The sequence below is a fragment of the Marmota monax genome, unplaced genomic scaffold, assembly GCF_021218885.2.
Source record: "Marmota monax isolate L192 unplaced genomic scaffold, Marmota_monax_Labrador192_F-V1.1 WCK01_AAM20220418_F8-fsc00031, whole genome shotgun sequence".
Classification (NCBI taxonomy): Eukaryota; Metazoa; Chordata; class Mammalia; order Rodentia; family Sciuridae; genus Marmota; species Marmota monax.
In genome coordinates this window covers 18901933-18921860 of record NW_026695197.1, presented here as the reverse complement: position 1 = coordinate 18921860, position 19928 = coordinate 18901933, and the positions used below count along the sequence as shown (strand labels likewise).

At 34.5% G+C, this 19928-nt stretch overlaps 1 protein-coding gene across 11 annotated transcripts in view; it reads left to right on the top strand.

Moving 5' to 3' along the window:
• Positions 1–19928, top strand: part of Dym (dymeclin) — a 357093-nt gene that overhangs the window by 106433 nt on the left and 230732 nt on the right. For all 11 annotated transcript variants that reach the window (XM_058573871.1, XM_046428286.2, XM_058573870.1 and 8 more), the window contains 2 exons: positions 4994–5119; positions 6325–6467. In XM_058573871.1, the coding sequence (XP_058429854.1) occupies positions 4994–5119; positions 6325–6467 (269 nt within the window). The remainder of the gene's footprint in view (positions 1–4993; positions 5120–6324; positions 6468–19928) is intronic.

Genomic DNA, 19928 nt, shown 5'->3' with positions numbered 1-19928 from the left:
GTTCTTTATGGCTGAATGATATATATGCCATATATTCTATATCCATTCATCTATTGTCAGGCAGCTAAGCTGATTTTATATCTTGTCTATTGTGAATAGTACTGCAGGATTTGCAGGTATGCCGCATACCTTGGGATAGATATTCAGGAGTGGGATGGCTGGATCATATTGTAGTTCTATTTTTCGTTTTTAGAGGAACCTCCATACTGTTTTTCATAATGGCTGGATAATTCACTTACATGCCAACAGTATATAAGGGTTCCAGCATTTGTTATTTGTGTACTTTTTATAATGGCCATTCTGACTAGAGTAAGATAGACTCTCATTGCAGTTTTGATTTGCATTCCCCTGATGGCTAAACAAATTGAGCATTTTTCATGTATTTTTTGGCCAGTTGTGGTCATCATCATCATCATCGTCTTCCTCCTCTTTCTCCTCCCTTTCCTTCTTTTCTTTCTTCCTGACCCCTCTTTTCTTTTTGGTACTGGGAATTTACCCAGGTGTGCTTTAAAAATGATCTACATCCCCACTTCATTTTTTTTAGTTTTTATTTTGAGACAGGGCCTCCCTATGTTGCTGAGGGTTTCATTAAGTTGCAGAGGCTGGACTCAAACTTGGAATCTTTCTATCTCAGCCTCTCGAGTCACTGGGTTTACAGGCATGCACCACTGAGCCTGGCTTATATTTCCTTTGTGAATTATCTGTTCAGATTATTTGCCCATTTTTGATTGGATTACTTATTTCTTGTTAAGTTTTTTGAGTTCTTTGTGCTGTCTGGATATTATCCTCTGTCAGATGAATAGCTGCCAAAGATTTTTCTCCCATTTCTATAGAGTTGTCTCTTCACTCTTTACTATGTGAAGCTTTTCAACTCGATATAGTCATGTTTGTCAGTTCTTACTTTTGTTTTCTTTGCTTTTGTAGTCCTAGCCAGAAAATTGTTGCCTGTGCCAATATCTTGAAATGTTTCCCTAGGTTTTCCTCTAGTAGTTTTAGAGTTTCAGATCTTACATGAAGATCCTCCAGTTATTTTTTTTAAACTTTATTTTATTTATTTATTTTTGTACGTGGTTCTGAGGATCAAATCCAGTGCCTCACACGTACTAGACAAGCTCTGCTCCTGCAATACTGATTGTCGTTATCTTTGTGTTCCTAAGATAGGACATATTTGTTGGGCATGGTGGTACACACCTGTAATCCCAGCTACTTGGGAGGCTGAGGCAGGAGGATCACAAGTTTAAAGGCAGCCTCATCAACTTAGTGAAGCCCCATCTCAAAATAAAAGGGCCTGGGGTATAGGTCAGAACACCCCTGGGTTCAATCCCCAGTACCACCAAAGAACCAACCAACCAAAATCAAAACCAAAACGAAAACCACTTTCATGGACATTTGCTGGATTTCATTATCATTATAATTGTTTTTTATATGCCTGATTTTTCTGTTGACTAATCAGCAGGACCCCTTACTTTCTCCTCTTGCTTTTTTCCCCTTTTCCTTTCAATCTCTTGCCTCTGCTATGCTCACAACCTCAACTGGACCATTTCTCAGGCAGGAGCTTCTTCTGCATTGGCAAAGAAAGCCACCAGAAGCTCTAGATATGATGGTTTTTATACTTGCAAAGTCAGGAGGAGAGAGTGCCTTTTCCCTGATAATTCCAAAAGTCCTGGGAAACATTTTAATAAGAACATTTTTATTGGCCAGTCTTTGATCACCTCTTATAACCAGGAGGTAGGGTCAAGCATCTGCACCTTGAATGGTGTGAGGAATGGCCTGAAAGGCAAAGAGGGCTATTTTTGCCAAAGAAGGGGAGGTGGAGGATGTTGGTCAGGCAGAGATCATGTTTCATAGTTCTAATCCAGTCAGTAACATCCTGCATTCTTCTTTTGAGAAATTCCCTATACGTTTTTGTCACATGAGTATTCTTTTGTGCTTATCATATGTATTACAATACCTCACATACTAATTCCTGTTTATTTTCCTAAGGTGTTACATTATGCTGATGAATCTGTTTAGGAAACTATCAAGTAAGTTTTAGTCAAAATCAGAGCAATAAAGAGCCTTCTCTCTCTTTATCTGTTGAATGCCTATTAGGTACTAGAATAAAGAATACAAATGATACCAAAAATGAAAAAGTCTTGAGCTAGAACCTCATGTGTTCTAGTAAGAAAGACTTCAGTGCAAAAAACTGCCCCCTTATAGTTCAGGTTTAATTTAATGTCACTTTTTTTTAGAGAAACTTTCTTCTAATTTCAAAGTTAAAAACAATTTCCCTATAATCCTCCCTCCCTCTCCCTCTCCCTCTCCCCTTCCCTCTCCCCCTCCCCCTCCCTCCCTCCCTCCCTCCTTCTCTTCCCCTCTCCCCTCCCCACCCCTCCATAAGTGTCCCTTTTTGGACTAAGTATTTGATTTCTGTCTTCTCCACTAAATTGCAAACTCCATAAAGGTAGAAGCCTTGTCTGTTTGTTGATGGATTTGTCTCCAATATGTAATATAATGCCTAGTTAGACGTTTTAGTTAACTTTGTGCCACTGTGACCAAAAGACCTGACAAGAACGATGCGAAGGAGGAGAAGTTTATTTTGGCTCATGGATTCAGAGGTTGAGTTCATGGTCAGCTGACTCCACAGCTCTGGGGCCAGGATGGGGCAGAACATCATGGCAGAAGTGCACGACAGAGGAGAGCAGCTCAGGACGTGGCAAGCAGGAAGCAGAGAGGGATTCTACTCACCAAAGACCAACTGTAAACTCCTAGGCACACCTCTAGTGACCTCCCTCCTCTAGCCACACCCCACCTGCCTAGGTACCACCCAGTTAATCTAGATCAGTGGATTAATCCACAGAGTAGGTTACAACTCTCACAGTTCAACCATTTCACCCCTGAACATTCCTGCTTTGTCTCACACATAAGCTTTTGGGGGACACCTCCTATCCAAACCATAACACTAAGTATAGTAAGAGTAAATTCTTTATAAATATTTATTAAATGATATGTGAGCCAAAGGGTGGTTTGATAAACAATTTGATAGAATTTATATGTTTGGGCATATGAAATAATACAGGTAAGGGCCATGGTTCCAATTAGAAGTCTTGGGGAATGCACCTTTAGTCTGGTGTGGTCAATATTCTGTGTACTATGAACTTACTACCTCCCAACATCAAACCCTTTACTCTTCACTCTTAAATTTTCAGAATTCCTTGATCAGAGAGGATGATCCAAGGGTTAACACTTTTCCTATTTTTTTCACTTGTGATTTTGTTTATTTCTAAATACATGCTTTTTTCCCTCAGGGATTTTAGGCCTAGTATTTATTAATAGTTATAGTTTATAGTTTAAACAAAATAAAACCATGTATTTCTGAGTCTTTGTTGTTTCTACAAGATGCGGAGTTGTAAAGCACTATAGTTGATACTTTATTTTTGATTTAGTTATTGAATACCTTTGCAGATGTGTTGTAGTTTGTTATCTGTGACCCCCTCCCCTAGATAGGCTCTGTCTTACTAGAAGGGTATTTGTTAATTCAGGATTTGGCTTTAAACTTTGTCTCAACTGAAAAGCCTAGTCAGTTGACATAGAGTATGGATTCTAGACAAGCCTGGACAATACAAATGAATGATTACCTAATGTAAAATCTTATCTGAGCACCCAAATCATCATTAGTGAATCATATCATAAGCATAAAACATCAGGTTTATCTTTCATTCAGTTTTGGAAATCAGATTAAGTATAAGAATTGCTTTTTATATGGTTTATTTTTTATTGCAGTAGTTCTGGAAATTTTAGGAAAGAGAATTAAAGTACTTTAAAAATAAAATTTCTGAGTAGAATTGAGATTTATTCATTACAAAATAGGATCAGTTGAGTGTTTTGTATACTTTTTTTTTTTTTGCCCTGTACCCCAGACCTGCCGACTTTGTTTTTTAAACATATTTCTATTATTGATAACGTCTTAAAATATCTGGTAGAGTTTAAGCTTGTCTAACTCTAGAGTCAAGTTTTCCCTAAATTATTTAATGAGGTTTCATTTAAGTAGATGTGTTAAGTACTTTTTAAAATTTGGACTTTGTATGGATATTTCAGATTTATAAAAGTATTTTGGCATTCTTTTGGAGCTACTATTCTTTTTGCTATGCTGTGGAGATTTCTGCTTTCCTGGTCCCTGAAATAATCCCATTTTTTTACTGTAACTCAAAATTTCTTTTTTTAATATTTATTTTTTAATTATAGGTGGATACAATATTTTTATTTTATTTTATGTGATGCTAAGGATCGAACCCAGTGCCTCATGCATGCTAGGCAAGCGCTCTACCTCTGAACCACAACCCCAGCCCTCAAGATATCTTGATACATTTTTCTTGTTTGATCTCCTTACTCAGCTGAAACTTTTGCTTTTTAGTGATCTAAGATTTGTTTCTAAAAGTGGTTAATGATCTTGAGAGGACAGACAGGTTAGTCCTTCCTAAAAGAAATATGCTTAATAAAACAGAAATGATGTGTTTACCACTAATATTTTGCCAGACATGCAAATTTGACCTTGAGAAAGCATACACTAGAGATGAAAGATCTTTTACCATGGTTATGAGTGTAAAGAAATTATGAACTCCTAAATATATTGTTTTCTTCCCTGCACTATAATTTCTCTTCCACTTTACAATCTGAATATTTATTTCTGTGCCATTACTATACAGGGATAAATGTAGGGGTTTAGAGAGGATCTTCAAAGTAGAACACTGCTGGTTATTGTGTTCATGACAGGCATGTCCTTCAGTATGAGGTGGAATTGGAAATTAGGAAAATAATGAAATGCCAGAATAAAATAACTAATGCCTGAGAAAGAGTTTAATATTTTTGTTTGACTTAATTTTTTTGTTAAATATGTAAGTTCTTTAATATTAAGAAAATATTGATTTGAGTTTTTAATGTATATCTTATTTTAAAAAAGAGTAGTACATTAATTTCTCAAAATGATCATTACTGTTTTTCCCTATTTCTCCAGAGATATTACATATGAAATATCAGTGGAAGCTATATCAACAATGGTTGTTTTCCTTTCCTGCCAACTCTTCCACAAAGAAATTTTGCGACAGAGCATTAGTCACAAGTATTTGATGCAAGGTCCATGGTATGTTTCTATTTTAAATTTGTCCCTTTTTAAGCTGCATAATTTATATTTGTATTCTTGTCCTTTTACCTAAGTGTGGTCCTGTATCTCCAGTATATTGCTTTTGATTTTTTTTTTTTTTTTTTACTACAACTTTACATCCTTTAGGGTCTAAATTCAATTTTGTATTCAAACTACCCATCTTCCCTGTTTTTCTTGTCCCCTAAATTCATTGCCATCTCTAGCGGTTGCTTTGTAGAATAGAAACCTTCAAAGTGTCTTTCTTTTTTTTTTCCTCCTTCTTCATTTTCAGTGTCTTAGCAGTCATCAAGTCATATTTGTTTGTTCAAATTGTTCTTGTATCTTCTTCTCACTCATCTGTTTGAAACTAAAGTTGTCCCTTGTTATTCACAGGGAATTGGTTTCAGAACCCCCCCTCCCACAGCCCCCCACCAAGGATACCCAAATCCTTGTATGCTCAGGTTCCTTATATAAAATACATACAGCCTATACACATCTTCCTGTATACTTTGAATCATATCCAAATGATTTACATTTTATCATTGAGGAAATAATGACAAGAAAAAATCTCTGTACATGTGTAATACAGATGCATATTTTTTCTGAAATTTTTAATCTGCAATTGGTTGAATGAATAGATAGTAGGGTTTTTGTACTAGTATGGTGTCAGGTACTTAAACTATAATATATTCTTTTACTGATTTTTGTTGTTAATTTTGGAAGCAGTATTTTTAAAATTCCAATAGTACATTCAAGGATCTGTTAATAAATTCAATATAGATTGCAGGAATTGGTGTATTACCAATTAAATAATTGGATATATCGAATACTTTCATGCTTAACAAGTGCAGTCTTTTATTACTATCTTTAAATCCTTGCTCTTCCATAATGATTTCATATTACCACCTTTCTTTAAGTACCAGTACTATATTATGCACTAAATTAATGTCTCACAAATGTTATATTGATTACAGCTAATGTAACTGACTCTCAGTTATTTTAAAGATGTGACCAGTGTCTTCTGGTGTGGCAAGAGGCAAAGTCAGAAGTAAGCCTCAACAATGATCTCAGCCCTCAGAGCCTTGACTGATATGTGACAGTGAATATTTCTTTCAAGCAATATTAATGTCAGAGTTACTTCTGTGTCACTTTTATAGAATTAGGTGACTCCCATAAACATGTTTGATTTTTTTCTTTTTGTGTAGTCTTCCGTACACCAGCAAACTTGTGAAAACTTTGTTATATAACTTCATCAGACAAGAAAAGCCTCCTCCTCCAGGAGCCCATATTTACCCCCAGCAGTCAGATGGGGGAGGACTGCTTTATGGACTGGCATCAGGAGTAGCAAGTAAGTCCTATAAGATTTTTTCAATTCTTTTTGTGTATACATTTAATCAGGAATAACAAATTCTGTTCTTTTGACTGCCATCTTCAACAGTTATGTTGGATTTGTGTATTGGGTAAGTGTGAAATAATGAAAATAACTAAAATATTACTCTTTCCATTCTGTGCAGTGATTTATATTAAATACATGCAGATAATGAATGTATTATTTATCTATAAAGCACCATTCTTCAAGAACAATGTTTATGCATACATATCTATATTTTATGAGTTCTGGCTATACAGTAAAAATAAACTTAAACCTTTTAAAATAAGTTTAAACTTCTTACTGCTTTGGTTATAAAAGACCTTTGGGGGGCTGGGGTTGTGGCTCAGTGGTAGAGCACTTGCCTAGCATGTGCGAGGCGCCGGGTTCAATCCTCAGCACCACATAACAATAAATAAAATAAAGGCATTGTGACCAACTACAACTAAAATAAATAATTTTTTTTTTTTTAAAGACCTTTGTATTTTAGAGTCTTTATTGGTTGGGATTTTATATGGCCAATTGAGTTTAGTTTTTCTATTATATTTAGTGCTCCATTTTATTCAGTGACAAATTAGCACATTTGAAGAATTTGTAATAAACTCTGAAGTAGTTACAAATTTGAGTTTTTTCTGCTTGGGAAAAAGTGTCGTAGCTGAAGAAAGTCCTTTTTTCCCTACCACATAGGAAGTTCTCATTTCTGCTTCACAGGGTTCAGACCTGAGGACATGAGAAGCACCAAGTACCTCTGGTCCTCCCCTTTGTTAGCTTGGGGATCCCAGGTCATATGAGGTTACAACACTGAACTTTTGCTTTATTCTGAAGGATAAATAAAAAATAGAGTGATACTTTAGCAGTTGTCAGGTCTACACAGTGTGCAGTATACTCACTTTAATTAGAGTGCAGGGTCCAGATGAAGCTGGTTTCTACAGTGGAGTTGTGGTCATGGCATGCTCTCCATACTCAGGCAGGACATCAGTGTAATAGGAAAAGGCAGTACTGTGCAATAACTTATTAGATAATGAATGTTGGTAACTTTTTGTTAAGAAATGGTAAACTTGGCGAGTGCAGTGGTACATACCTGTAATCCCTGTGGCTTGGGAGGCCGAGGCAGGAGGATTGCAAGTTTGAAGCTAGCCTCAGCAACTTAGAGAGACCCTAAGCAACTTATTGAGACCTTATCTTAAAATTAAAAAGGGCTGGGGATGTATCTTAGTGGTTAAAAACAAACAAACAAATAACAAAACAAAACCCTTCTGGGTTTGTTTTGTTGATTTAAGAAATTGATCAGTAGACTAGACTTTCTAGATTTGTCCTCCTTTGATTTCTCTTAATATTGTGAACTTAAATACATTGTGATCACTGATGCCCTTGTCTTTGGTGTTGAGCAGCCTGCTTAGAATGCTGTACCTGCATTACCCAATGCCGGTCTGTATTATTTTAGACAAGGAAGCTATGTACAGCTCATCCATAAGCTGAAAGGCAAAGGCAACACAAGAATGGCTTTTTGTGTCCCATTGGAAGACTTAATTGATCTGTTAGTATTTTCAATTCTTTTTTTTTTTTTTTAAATCATTGTTATGTTTTAGATCTGAAATGTCCCCCAAAGACTCATGTCAGCACATGAGTTCAGTTCCTAGCTGATGCTGTTGGGAGGTGGTAAAGACTTTGGAAGGAATGGCCTACTTAGAGGAAATAGGTTACTGGGGACATGTTCCTGAAGCATGTGTTTTGTCCCTGACCCCTTATTCTTTCTCACTGTTTTCTGGCTGCCATGAGGTGAGCACCCTCCTTTGCATCATCCTCCCACCACCGTGATGTACTTCATCATCACAGGCCTAAAAGTAAATGGGCCACCCATGGACTGAAACTTCCAAAACCACCAGACAAGATAAATCTTTCCTTCTTTTTAGTTGTTTATCTTAAACATTTTGTCACAGCAACAGAATGCTAACAGAGTCGGTAAGCTGGTATTTAAAAGTGACCATTTTTAATATTTAGGCTTTAGGGGGAATGTTATAAGTTTATTATCTGCTTTCTTTAAGGCAGTGATAATACATAGCCAGTTTCTTTTTTAAAGTAAACAAATGTGTGTAGTTTTTGATTTTTCGTTCAGTTATGTATTGTATTAGGTTATGTGTTGTGTTGTATTAGGTAGATGCCCAGTATTGTATGTGGTGTCATTAGTATTTTGGGTGCCAAAAAATATGAATTTAAAATTTTGGATTTGTTTTTAATCAGTTAGCAGCATATCATAAGGAGGTTATCATATTATTAGCATATAATTCTAATTTTCCTAACTATTTCCTTGCCTATTGAGTGAGAAGATTGATTGGGATAATGATCTATGAGGTTATTTCTAAAATAACTTTTAAAGATTCTCTGGTATTTTTTTCACTGTTTTAAAATTTAGTAAGGAATTAAAATAGATGTATGTTTTATAGCGGGACATTTTGCCTGGTTCTCTTCCTAAATCTTCATAAAACTATTCATGTAGAAGCATAAATCAGAATGGAATAATTATGGATTCATTATTTTACAGTATGTGAGTCAAAACGTAATAAAAAAACAACAAAGGACATACTATTAAAAAATGCAGCTATGTACTGTCAGCAAAATAAAATTTAAGAACTATCACAGTCATGTAATTTTGAATTCAACTACATTTTAGAAATATCAGTTACACTGACAAAATTTAACTTTCGTCATGTGCTCACTTTTGATGATTTTTTAGTTGGTAATTAAGGAATTTCTTACATTAATATTAGCTTGTGTTATGGTTTGGATATGAAGTGTCTTCCAAGCTCATATGTAAGACAATGTAAGATTGTTCAGAGGGGAAATTATTAGATTATTAGAGCTGAAAACTAGTCAGTGGGTTAACCCATTAATAGGTTAACTGGGTAGTAACTGCAGGCAGGTAGGGTATGACTGGAGGAGGTGGGTCATTGAGGGGGCGTGCCTTTGGAATTTATATTTTGTTCTTGGTGAGCAGAGCTCTCTGTATTTCTGATTGTCTGTCCTGAGCTGCTTCCCTCCTTCACACCTTTCGGCCAGGACGTTCTGCCTCACCTTGGGCCAGAGCAATGGAGCCAGCCATCTATGGACTTCGACCTCTGAAACTGTGATTCCCAAATAAACTTTTCTTCCTTTAAAATTGTTCTTGTCAGGTCTTTTGGTTATAGTGATTATAAAGCTGACTAAAACAGCTTATGAAATATATGATTTGGAAGTTTCTCACAGAAAAAAATTATATTTAAAAGCTAAATGTAAATTTCAAATTTATTTGGATTACATTCATTTTTGTTGTGATTGAATTTTCCCTGGGCATAGAAAGCATTTCCTTTCATAGCAATTTCTGCGTTGTATGCTTTGCTTAAATTGTCCCTTTTGAAACAGAGTCTCGTATTTCAAAAAACAGTCTTGGATAGTGAAGTTTTATTGGCACCAGCCATGGGAAGAGGAGAAACCTGGTGATAGAACTGGGGTCCAGATGAGTCGCGAGCCACATACCTGGAGCCTCCCAAGTCAGGCAAGACCTTTTGTAGTTTCTTCTCATTCACTTTTACAGAAGTATTTGTGGTCGTACTGCTGTTTTTTTCCCAGGCCCTAACGTTTTGTTACTTCTTGCTTCCTGACATTCTCTTAGTATGTCTTTGCTTGAATTATTTCAGTAGTCTTGCATCCTAGTTCCTCCTCTCACTGACTTCAGTTTTCTGCTCATCCATCTCTTAAAGTCCATTTTGAGTACCACCTTCTCCATGAAGACTTCCTTTGATGTCTGTGTGGTTGTTTTCTGTGGAACCTGTCACTTGATTTTGATTATATTTACATACATATGTGCCTTATTCTCCCTATATTGTCTCTTATGTACAATAAAATGAGAGCTAACATTTGTATAACTCTTCTGCGTATATAAGAGAACTCTTTAAACGCTTGCTTTATTCTCATAGCAACCTCATCTATATGAAATAGGCTATTCTATTTTTTTTTTACAGTGTCATGACCACCTGAGTTCTGAGCTACTTCTTGGCACTACAGTGTCCAGCAAAGCACCTTACATCTATGGATTGTCAGTTAATACTAAAATGTAATTATACGCTAAAAGCCAATACTTGTCTACACTTGAGAGTCATGTGACTCAGTTGTAATAAAAGTGTCTATCATTTATTGAATACCTTCTGTTTGCTAGGCACTATAGTAGCTACCTTACCTACATGATTTTATCTACTGTTTTCTTTTTTTCATGTTTTTGTATATAAAATAAAGATGAACAGAAGTAGACAGAATGATAGAATGAACTCTCATTTACCCACAACCTGTCTTACGGAATGGTCAACATTTTGCTGTTTTTTTTTTTTTTTTTCATTTATCTCCTTCTTTGTACATTAAAAAGGAACACCCTTTTATTTGGATATAATTTTATAAACTTAGAAAGGTTTCAAAAATAAAATGTTAAAAAACCCCTATGTGTATCTTTATCAAGATTGATTTATGTTGGCATTTTATCCCCTCGTTTTGTCATTGTATTCTCTTTGTTTTTACATGTGTGCGTGCACGCACGCGCACACACACACACACAGACAGAAACACACACAATTTTTTTTTTAACCGCTTAAGGGCAAGTTATCTATACCATGGCCCTTTACTTCCTCAATTCTTCAGTGTACTTATAGTCTAGAAGGGGATGCTTCTTACTTAACTACAGCATATTTACCAACTTCAGTGAGTTTAACATTTCACTACCCTTAAATACAGGTGAGTTAGGGAATTTGTTTTTACTTCAGTAAAAATAAAGAAATAAAGATTTTTTTCTCTGTATTTTAAAATCTCCTCTATTAAGTTACAATCATTTGTGTTGCATTGAAGTTGAATTTTTATGATTAGGTTTTCCTCTAACTATCTTAGACTAAAGGCTCCATGGCGCATCACAAGTCTTTCTTCTTTCTGTTGTCGGGACTCCAGTGTGCAGGGAGTCCTGGCATAGTGTGGAATCAATGTAATGGATATTGGAGGATTTATTAATTTTTTAAAAATTAGAACTAGTCAGCTGGGGTTGTGGCTCAGTGGTAGAGCACTTGCCTACCATGTGTGATGCACTGGGTTCAATTCTCAGCACCACATATAAATAAATGAATAAAATAAAGGTCCATCAACAACTAAAATTTTTTTTTAAAAATGACAACTAGTATGTTTTTTGTTGTTATTGAGAACAGTGACATTTAACTAGTATAGATTTCATCTTTTTTTAAAAAAAAACCTTAAATCTGTCAAATGTGGTTTCTTTCACTGAAACTGGTTAGAATTAATTGCATGTTACTATATTACCTTAATTTGTTATATTTATAACACCTGTAAATAAACTGTATTATTCATATTTTTATAATAAAAAGTGATTTCCTTTCTCTATATTTTTTTAGTTTAGATATTCCTCCACTATTCTGATATGTATCATTTCACTGTTTAGAAAAGTACCAGTTTTAGTTATTTTGATATGTTAAGTGAATTTTTAAATGAATCAGAATTTCAGTATACTTGGCATACTTTTCAGTATACTTGGCATACTTTTAAAAAATATATCATTAAAACCAGACATTGGAATTTTAAAATCATTAGATATGAGGTGGGGCCTAGCCATACACATTTTCAGTGAGTGTTCTAGATTATTCTGATATGATTTGGGCACCACTGTGGTGGGGTGCAGCCCCTTTTCCAGGGTTGGAATCTGTTTCTCCTGGGGGCCCTTCATGGAAAGTGGCTGAGCCAATACTAATTGCTGAGGAAATATATTGAGGCGGTGCTAATGTGTTTAACTAATCTCTTGACGCATTTTCTTGGTTTCTTTTTTTTTTCTTTTTTCTTTTTTTAATTTTAATATTTATTTTTTTTTAGTTTTCGGCAGACACAACATCTTTGTTTGTACGTGGTTCTGAGGATTGAACCTCAGGCTAGCGCGCTACCGCTTGAGCCATATCCCCAGCCCTCTTGGTTTCTATTCTTAGTGTTTTCTGCTACTAGTGAGGTCCAGCTTGTCAGAATCAGTCTGTTAAAGGTGATAATGAGTATGGTACTTCAGTGTAAAACAAATAGGTTGGAATTCTGATCTCCTTGATTCTAGTGTTGTTTTTTAAGTTAATCTAGATTTTATGCCACTTTTGGTTATTAATATTTAATTATTAATGGATTTACTATCAATTTTAGGTTCTAAATCTTTTCTATATCAATAGTTTTTATCTCCTGTTTTTCCCTTCAAATTTTATGCACAAAGGTAACCTTTTAGTGTATCCAGTAGGATTTGATTGTGTTAGGTGTAGTGTGGTCTATAAATCCTTTCAATGGATAAGGTAGCTTCTATTTTTAGCTCTAGATCATCATTAAAAAATATTTTGGGGCCTCCTATTGTATCCATGACTGTGTCCTCAACACCATGCTGAGAGATGTGTGGAGATTAGAGTGCTTCTGTAGATGTCATGTGAAAAATAACAAATGTGAACATAGTTAGGGATTTTGTGACTGTTCTACCTGGAACAGATTTCATTTCCTGGAGACCTGGGTGAAGGGTTTGCTGTAGGGACAGCAGCCTGTGTTTTCCAGGTAGTAGACTTCACAGTTAATGAGGATTTCCCTGACTTTTAGGGCTTACCTGCTAGAATCTACCTGAAACCAGAGCTAGTAATCCCCCTGGTGGGGAGGTGCTAGGTGATCCTTTTGTGAGTTCAAACCATGTCCCCCACCCCTCAGTATCTCCACTGTGATTGTATCCCAGAGACCTCTCAATTGCTTTTTCTCATTTCCATTACTGGAAATCCTGGTGGATAAGATTGGATTCTAGAGCCTGATAATCAGAATCAGAAGATTTGGGATGGAGTCACAGTTTAGCATGACCTTGGACAAGTTCTTCATCTTTTTAAATCTCATTAACTAATATGTAACATTGATAAATAACAAGACCAGTTTTGTATAGGGTTATTATGAGGAACAAATGGAATCACTTGTAAAACTATATAGTATCTGTCCTCATGTAAATAACTTTTGTTATCTGTACTAAAGTTCTGGTGCTTGTTAATTAAAATAAAAATAATTAGAACACATTTATTTGGAGAAACAGCTAGTGTCCAGAAAAGCCAGACACATTTATGTTAGTTTAAAAAATTAAGATCTTTGTATTTTTTTGTTCTGCAAAAGTTTATGTAAAAAATATTTTGAAAAACTGACTAAATTGAATATGCCTGCCATGTTTTTGTTTTTTCTCCAATTGGCTTTTCATTTTATGTGGTGTAAAATTTGGCCAATGTCAGTTAGAAAGGAAAATTTGATTGTTAAATAGATATTTCCACAAGAGATTTCTCCTTGCTTCCTAAATGAGCTTGCCTTGACAACAATCACTATGGTACCATTTCTTACTCAGTAATTTATCTGATAGATTATTATGTTTGCTTTTTGACATTTTGTTCATAAAATTAGTCAAAGATTTTAATAGAAAAGACTTGATTTTACTAGAAAATATTTGATCCTGTGTTTTAATAAATATTTGAAATGTTCAACTAATCATAGATATCAGTAGTATTGTTAGTCTTAGTTATAGTCAGTAAGATAATTCTTACTTTAATCTATAGGCACATTACCCTCCCTTGTTAAAAAATGTTTTATAAGTGGCCAGTGACCTTTATGTCTATGATCTGTTAATTTGTTAGGGCAGGATGTATGGTCAGAAGGTATTGTCTCATTCAGCAGAGGCTGCTAAGATAAAATATCACAGACTGGGCAGCTGAACAACTGTCATTTGTTTCTTTGTTTAATATATTTTTTAATTGTAGATGGACACAATATCTTTTTTTTTACTTATTTATTTTTATGTGGTGCTAAAGATTGAACCCAGTGCCTCACACATGCCAGATGAGCACTCTACCACTGAGCCACAACCCCAGTCCTGTCATTTGTTTCTGATGGTTCTAGAAGCTGGAAAACCCAAGATCAGGGCACCACCATATTTGGTTCTTGGTGTGGGCCCTTTCCCTGGTTTTCAGTTAACCACCTTCTTACTCTGTCCTCACATAGCAGAAGATACTTTGGCATCTCTCCCTCTTCTTGTAAGAGCATTAATCCCATCATGGGGGCTCTACCATCATGCCCTCATCTGAGCCTAATGAGTTTCCAAAGACCTTACCCCCAATACAATGAGAAAACTTTAACATGAATTTTGGAGGTGAAGCAAAAATCCATTCTATAACCAGGTGTAGTAGTCAAGTTTTATTATTATAATGAAATAACTGAGGTAGATTACATTATAAGGAAAACAGGGTTTATTTTGGTTCATAATTCTGGAGGTTCAAAGTCCAAGATCTGGTGGGCTCTGTTGGTTTGACCTTTGATGATGGTCTTCTTGCTTGCCATGTCCTGAGGCATAAGGAAACACCCATACTTGTCTCTTCTTGTCTCTTGCTCTCTTTTTATAAAGGCACCAAAATTTAATTGTGAGGGCTCCATCTTAATGACCTCATTTTCCCAATCATTCTACAAAGGTTCCTTCCACCTTTAAGCACTATAGTTGGGTTAAGTTTCTGCTCTCATAATACCATAAACACATACGTGGATTTAGAGGTCAAACCATATTTAGACCATAGCACCAGGTATTAAGTAGGTTATGCTAGAATTCTGCTTCCTGTAATATTTAACTTGTAAAGTACTCATCTTTTACACATTGGTAGCTAAAAAAGCATTTGGCTCCAGTCACTCTTTATTTTACATCATAACCCTGCTTGCTGGTGGTGGTGAAGATGTTACTCACAGTCGATTCTAACCATACTAACTTGTTTAATTTAAAAAAATCATGCCAAAATGTATAAGAAATCCAAGAAAAAAGCAGTTGTATGATTGAAATAAATTGTATTCTGACTCTGGAGACCACCTTTATATTGTCCTTTGGAGAAGCAAATTCTGGATTATGATAATTTGATAATATGCAAAAGATAATTGTATGTAGGTATTAGGTAGAACTAGGATCGAACCCCAGACCTGCCATTTACTGTGTGTACTTGGGCTATTAAACTCTCAATGACCTAAATTCCTTATGGTAAAATGAAGTTAATATAATAGTTGCTCTTTCTTCACATTTTCACTTTCTGCAGTTTTACTTACCTGCATGCAGCCAGCTATATAGTCTGAAAATATCAAGTGGAAAAAATTCCAGGAATAAACAATTCACAAGATTTAAATTGTATGCTGCTCTGCATAGTACAATGAAATCTCACATTATCCTGCTCTAGCCTGCTTGGGATGTGAGTTATCCCTTTGTCCAGTGTATCTGTGCTACATATGCTACCCATCCATTTTGTTACTTGATAATTGTCTTAGATTGACTGTTATAGTCCATGTGTTCAAGTAGCCCTTATTTTACTTAATTGTGACCCCACAGTGCAATAAAAGAGTGATTCTTGCAATTTAGATATACCAAAGAAAAGCCATAAATTGCAAATCTGAATGCTGTTCACTTAATAAGGAAAGAAAAAAAATCAAATACTAAGATTGCTAAGATATATGGTAAGAATGAATCTTCAATCTATGAAATTGTGAGAAAAGAAAAAGAAATTTATGCCTGTTTTGCTATTATACCCCAAACTGCACAAGTTAACAGTGTGTGATAAATGCTTAGGTAATATGGAAAAGGTTCTATTCACAGGCATCCTCTGGGGGTCTTTGAAAATGTCCTCTGTAGGGTGAGTGAGCACTGTACCTGCCTTTGTAGGGCTGATGAGATCAGATGTGTAAATGTGTAGGAAAGAGCTTGACATCTTCTAGATACATAATAAATGACCATTAATAGTAGTAGATATCACTTAGTAACATTTAGAATATAACTTTGTTTAAAAATGCTAAAATAATAGAAAAAATGACCTCATGATGATTTAGAAATTTACCCAGTTTTTAATGTAAATAAATTATGAAAACATCAGTTATTTGGTACATTTTATTTTTGTATTATATATTATATACAGTCATGTATTGCTTAAATATGGAGATATATTGTGAGAAATGTGTCCTTAGGTGATTTATCATGCAAACATCATAGAGTACAGTTGTACAAACCTAGGTGGTATAGCTCACTGCACACTATGCTGTGTGTTGTGTGGCCTATTGCTGCATAGGCATGATGAACAGAACACAAAATTAAATCAATAACAAAAGAAAATGGTGCAGTCAAGAGATGCAGTAATCTTGAGGTGTGTGAGGCTCCTGCCAGCATAACCTGGCATGCTGTTGACAGCAATTTTTTTTTTTTAAGAATGAGAATACTCTAAAATTACATTAAAAAGTATAATAAATGCATGCACCAGTAACAGTCATTTATTTTCGTTATCAAGTATTCTGTACTATACTGTATATGCTGAACTTTTATTTGACTGGAAGCATAGTAGGTTTGTCTATACCAACGACATCTCAGAGATCAGATGTGTAAATATGTGAGATGCACTCAACGTTATGATGATTATAGGCAAGAGGAATTTTTTAGCTTTATCATAATCTTACAGGACAACTATTGTGTATTCGGTTTGTTGTGATTGAACTGTCATGTGGTGCATGACTATAACAGATTTCAGATAGTAGTGAAAAGAAATAGTATGTTGAAAATTTGATGTTGTATGGAGAAATGTTATAACATTTATTCAGAGTTTCTTTTGCTTCTATCCTTACTTCTTTGATCGGTCTTTTACTGTATTTCCAAACATTGTAATTGCTGCTAATGTCTAAAAAATGGTGAAGCAAGGAAGGGTTGACTTTGAAATTTATTCTGTGTTTTAAGTTATAAGACAAAGTGGTAATGTGATTTTAACTGAGTATTTAATATTTTAAAGAGCCAAGCCTAATTAAATGTGTTCTGCCAAACTGTGCTTTCTTTCACAAGTCCTGAGTTTTTACACAATAACTTCTGATATATGGTTTTTCCATTCGAATGAGCCATCAAAAATGTTTTTTTTTTCCCTTTGCTTGCAGTGGTGGGTGTCCAAGGCAAATTATAAGGCCAAAGTAGTGATTATTTGTTTAGGCAAATGCTGCAATAGAGAAATTAATAAAGTAGAAATTGAAAATTAAAACTCATTTTTCCCAATTGCTGTTGTTGAGAAAATTATTGAATTTATTAAAATAGGTATGGTATCTAGTAGTTGTAATTTATTTTACATGATGGTTATTTTTCCCTTCAGTTTTGGCTTTTTCTGGGATGACTCATTAAGAGAAAGAAAAACTACAGTAAGAGAAAAAGTATGTGACACTCAGAAACAGGCATCACTGTGAAAATAACAAATTCCTAATTAAAACACTTTGAACTTTCAATACAGAAAGTGTTTTATAAACAATAATAATATTCTCATTTCATTTTTATTTGGAATGATTTGGTAGACTTTATATATCAAATGAGAGAATGACTTCTTTTCTTTTTTCCCCCAGTATTGAACTCATTTTATAATTTATAAAATACAGTTAATATCAGTTTACTGTTGCATTGGAGTGTTTCCTTGAAGGGATAGATACACTGAAGATTTAAAATAGTATCAACAATCCAAAATGACTGTATTTAGTTGTAGAGTAGTAATGTTATTAAAAGTAAATTTTAATTGCTTTCTGACAAAAGTATTGGTTTAGATTTAAATTTTTTGATAGGTATTTACTAAGTGATATTTATTAGAAAATATATTTTCAAAATAGTTTGACTTATCCTATTCCTTGTAATCAGCTTCCTTTTAGCCCTCTATTCTGAAGTCTGTAACAGATTTAAAGGGAAGAGTGATGGCCGCCTCCATACTACAAATAACTGGGGAGTGAATTCATTTGTATTTACTCTGAAGAATGGAGTGAAATAATGAATTTCAGTTGAAATCATAGGAATGTATATCTGAGACTTGCTACGGTTGTGTGTTTTTTGGTACAAATGATTTAATCTGTTTTTAAAATTTAATTTGTTATATATGATTAATTTGATTTTGAAATTTCTATTAATGTAAATTTTATTGTGGGGTTTAGAAATTGTATAAATAAGAATATTAAAATTATTAAAATTATGGGATTTGAGAATGCAAATTTTATTTTTTGAAAAATAAAGCAAGTTGATTTCCTCTAAGACTGTTAAAACCTATTCTAGTCGAGTGAGCATAACTTTTATGGAGCAGGTATGGGTGTTCAGATTAATTTAAAGATTAATTTATTCAGTATTATTTGCTGACAGAATTTGTTAATAAGAATTCTTATAAATTAAAGCTGTTGTAGTTTTGAAATCACTTTATATGTGAATAAAATAAAAATTTAAAAAACCTATTAGAAAATATTCAAAAGCTTTCCTTTTAAAATGCAATCACTATGTTTCTGCAGCTTATTTTGAAATGGATGAATAAAATAAACTATATTGATACATGTATTATAAATAAGAATGGTATCACAAATACAGCAAAATGTTAATGTATTGTCTAGGTGGTGAGTGTTTGGCAATTCACTATCATTCTTTTTGGCTTTTCTGTTTGTTTGACAATTTTCATAATAGAAAATTATCCTGTCTGGAGTGAAATGAAATCTCGGTGGGGGGAATATGGAATCATTCCAAGGATGAACTACTGTTCTAAATTTCATTTTGTCTATTTTAGACAAAGATGGGGGCGGGAAAGGTATCTCTTTGAATTTCCCTAGTCTTTCCAGAAGTGCTAAGTAAGAGCTTCTGAAGAGCTGGGGTCGGACCAGACCTGGGCGTGAACCCAGACTGCAGATTAATTAGCTCTATAACCTTGGGGAAATTCTTTTTTTTTTTTAATTTGTTCTTTTTAGTTATACATGACAGTAGTAGAATGTGTTTTGACATATTATACATACATGGAGTATAACTTCTCATCCTTATGGTTGTACATGATGTGGGGTGTTATACTGATTATGTATTCCTATATGAACACAGAAAAGTTATAAATTCATTCTACCGTCTTTCCTATTTCTATCCTCCCTCCCTTCCCTTCATTCCCTTTTGTCTAATCCAGTGAACTTCTGTTCTCCCTGTCATACCCTTATTTTGTGTTAGCATCCATATATCAGAGAGAACTTTGACCTTTGGTTTTTTAGGATTGGCTTGTTTCACTTAGCATGATAGTCTGCAGTTCCATCCATTTACCAGCAAACGTCATTCTTCTTTATGGCTGAGTAATATTCCATTGTGTATAGTTACCATATTTTCTTTATTTGTTTATCTGTTCAAAGGCACCTAAGTTGGTTTCATAGCTTAGGTATTGTGACTTGAGCTACTATAAAAATTGATGTGGCCATGTCACTCACTATAGTATGCTGATTTTAAGTCCTTTGGGTATATGCCAAACAGGGAGTGTATGCCAAGCAAGGGATAGCTGTGTCAAATGGTAGTTCCGTTTCAAGTTTTCTGAGGAACCTCCAGACTGCTTTCCATAGTGGTTA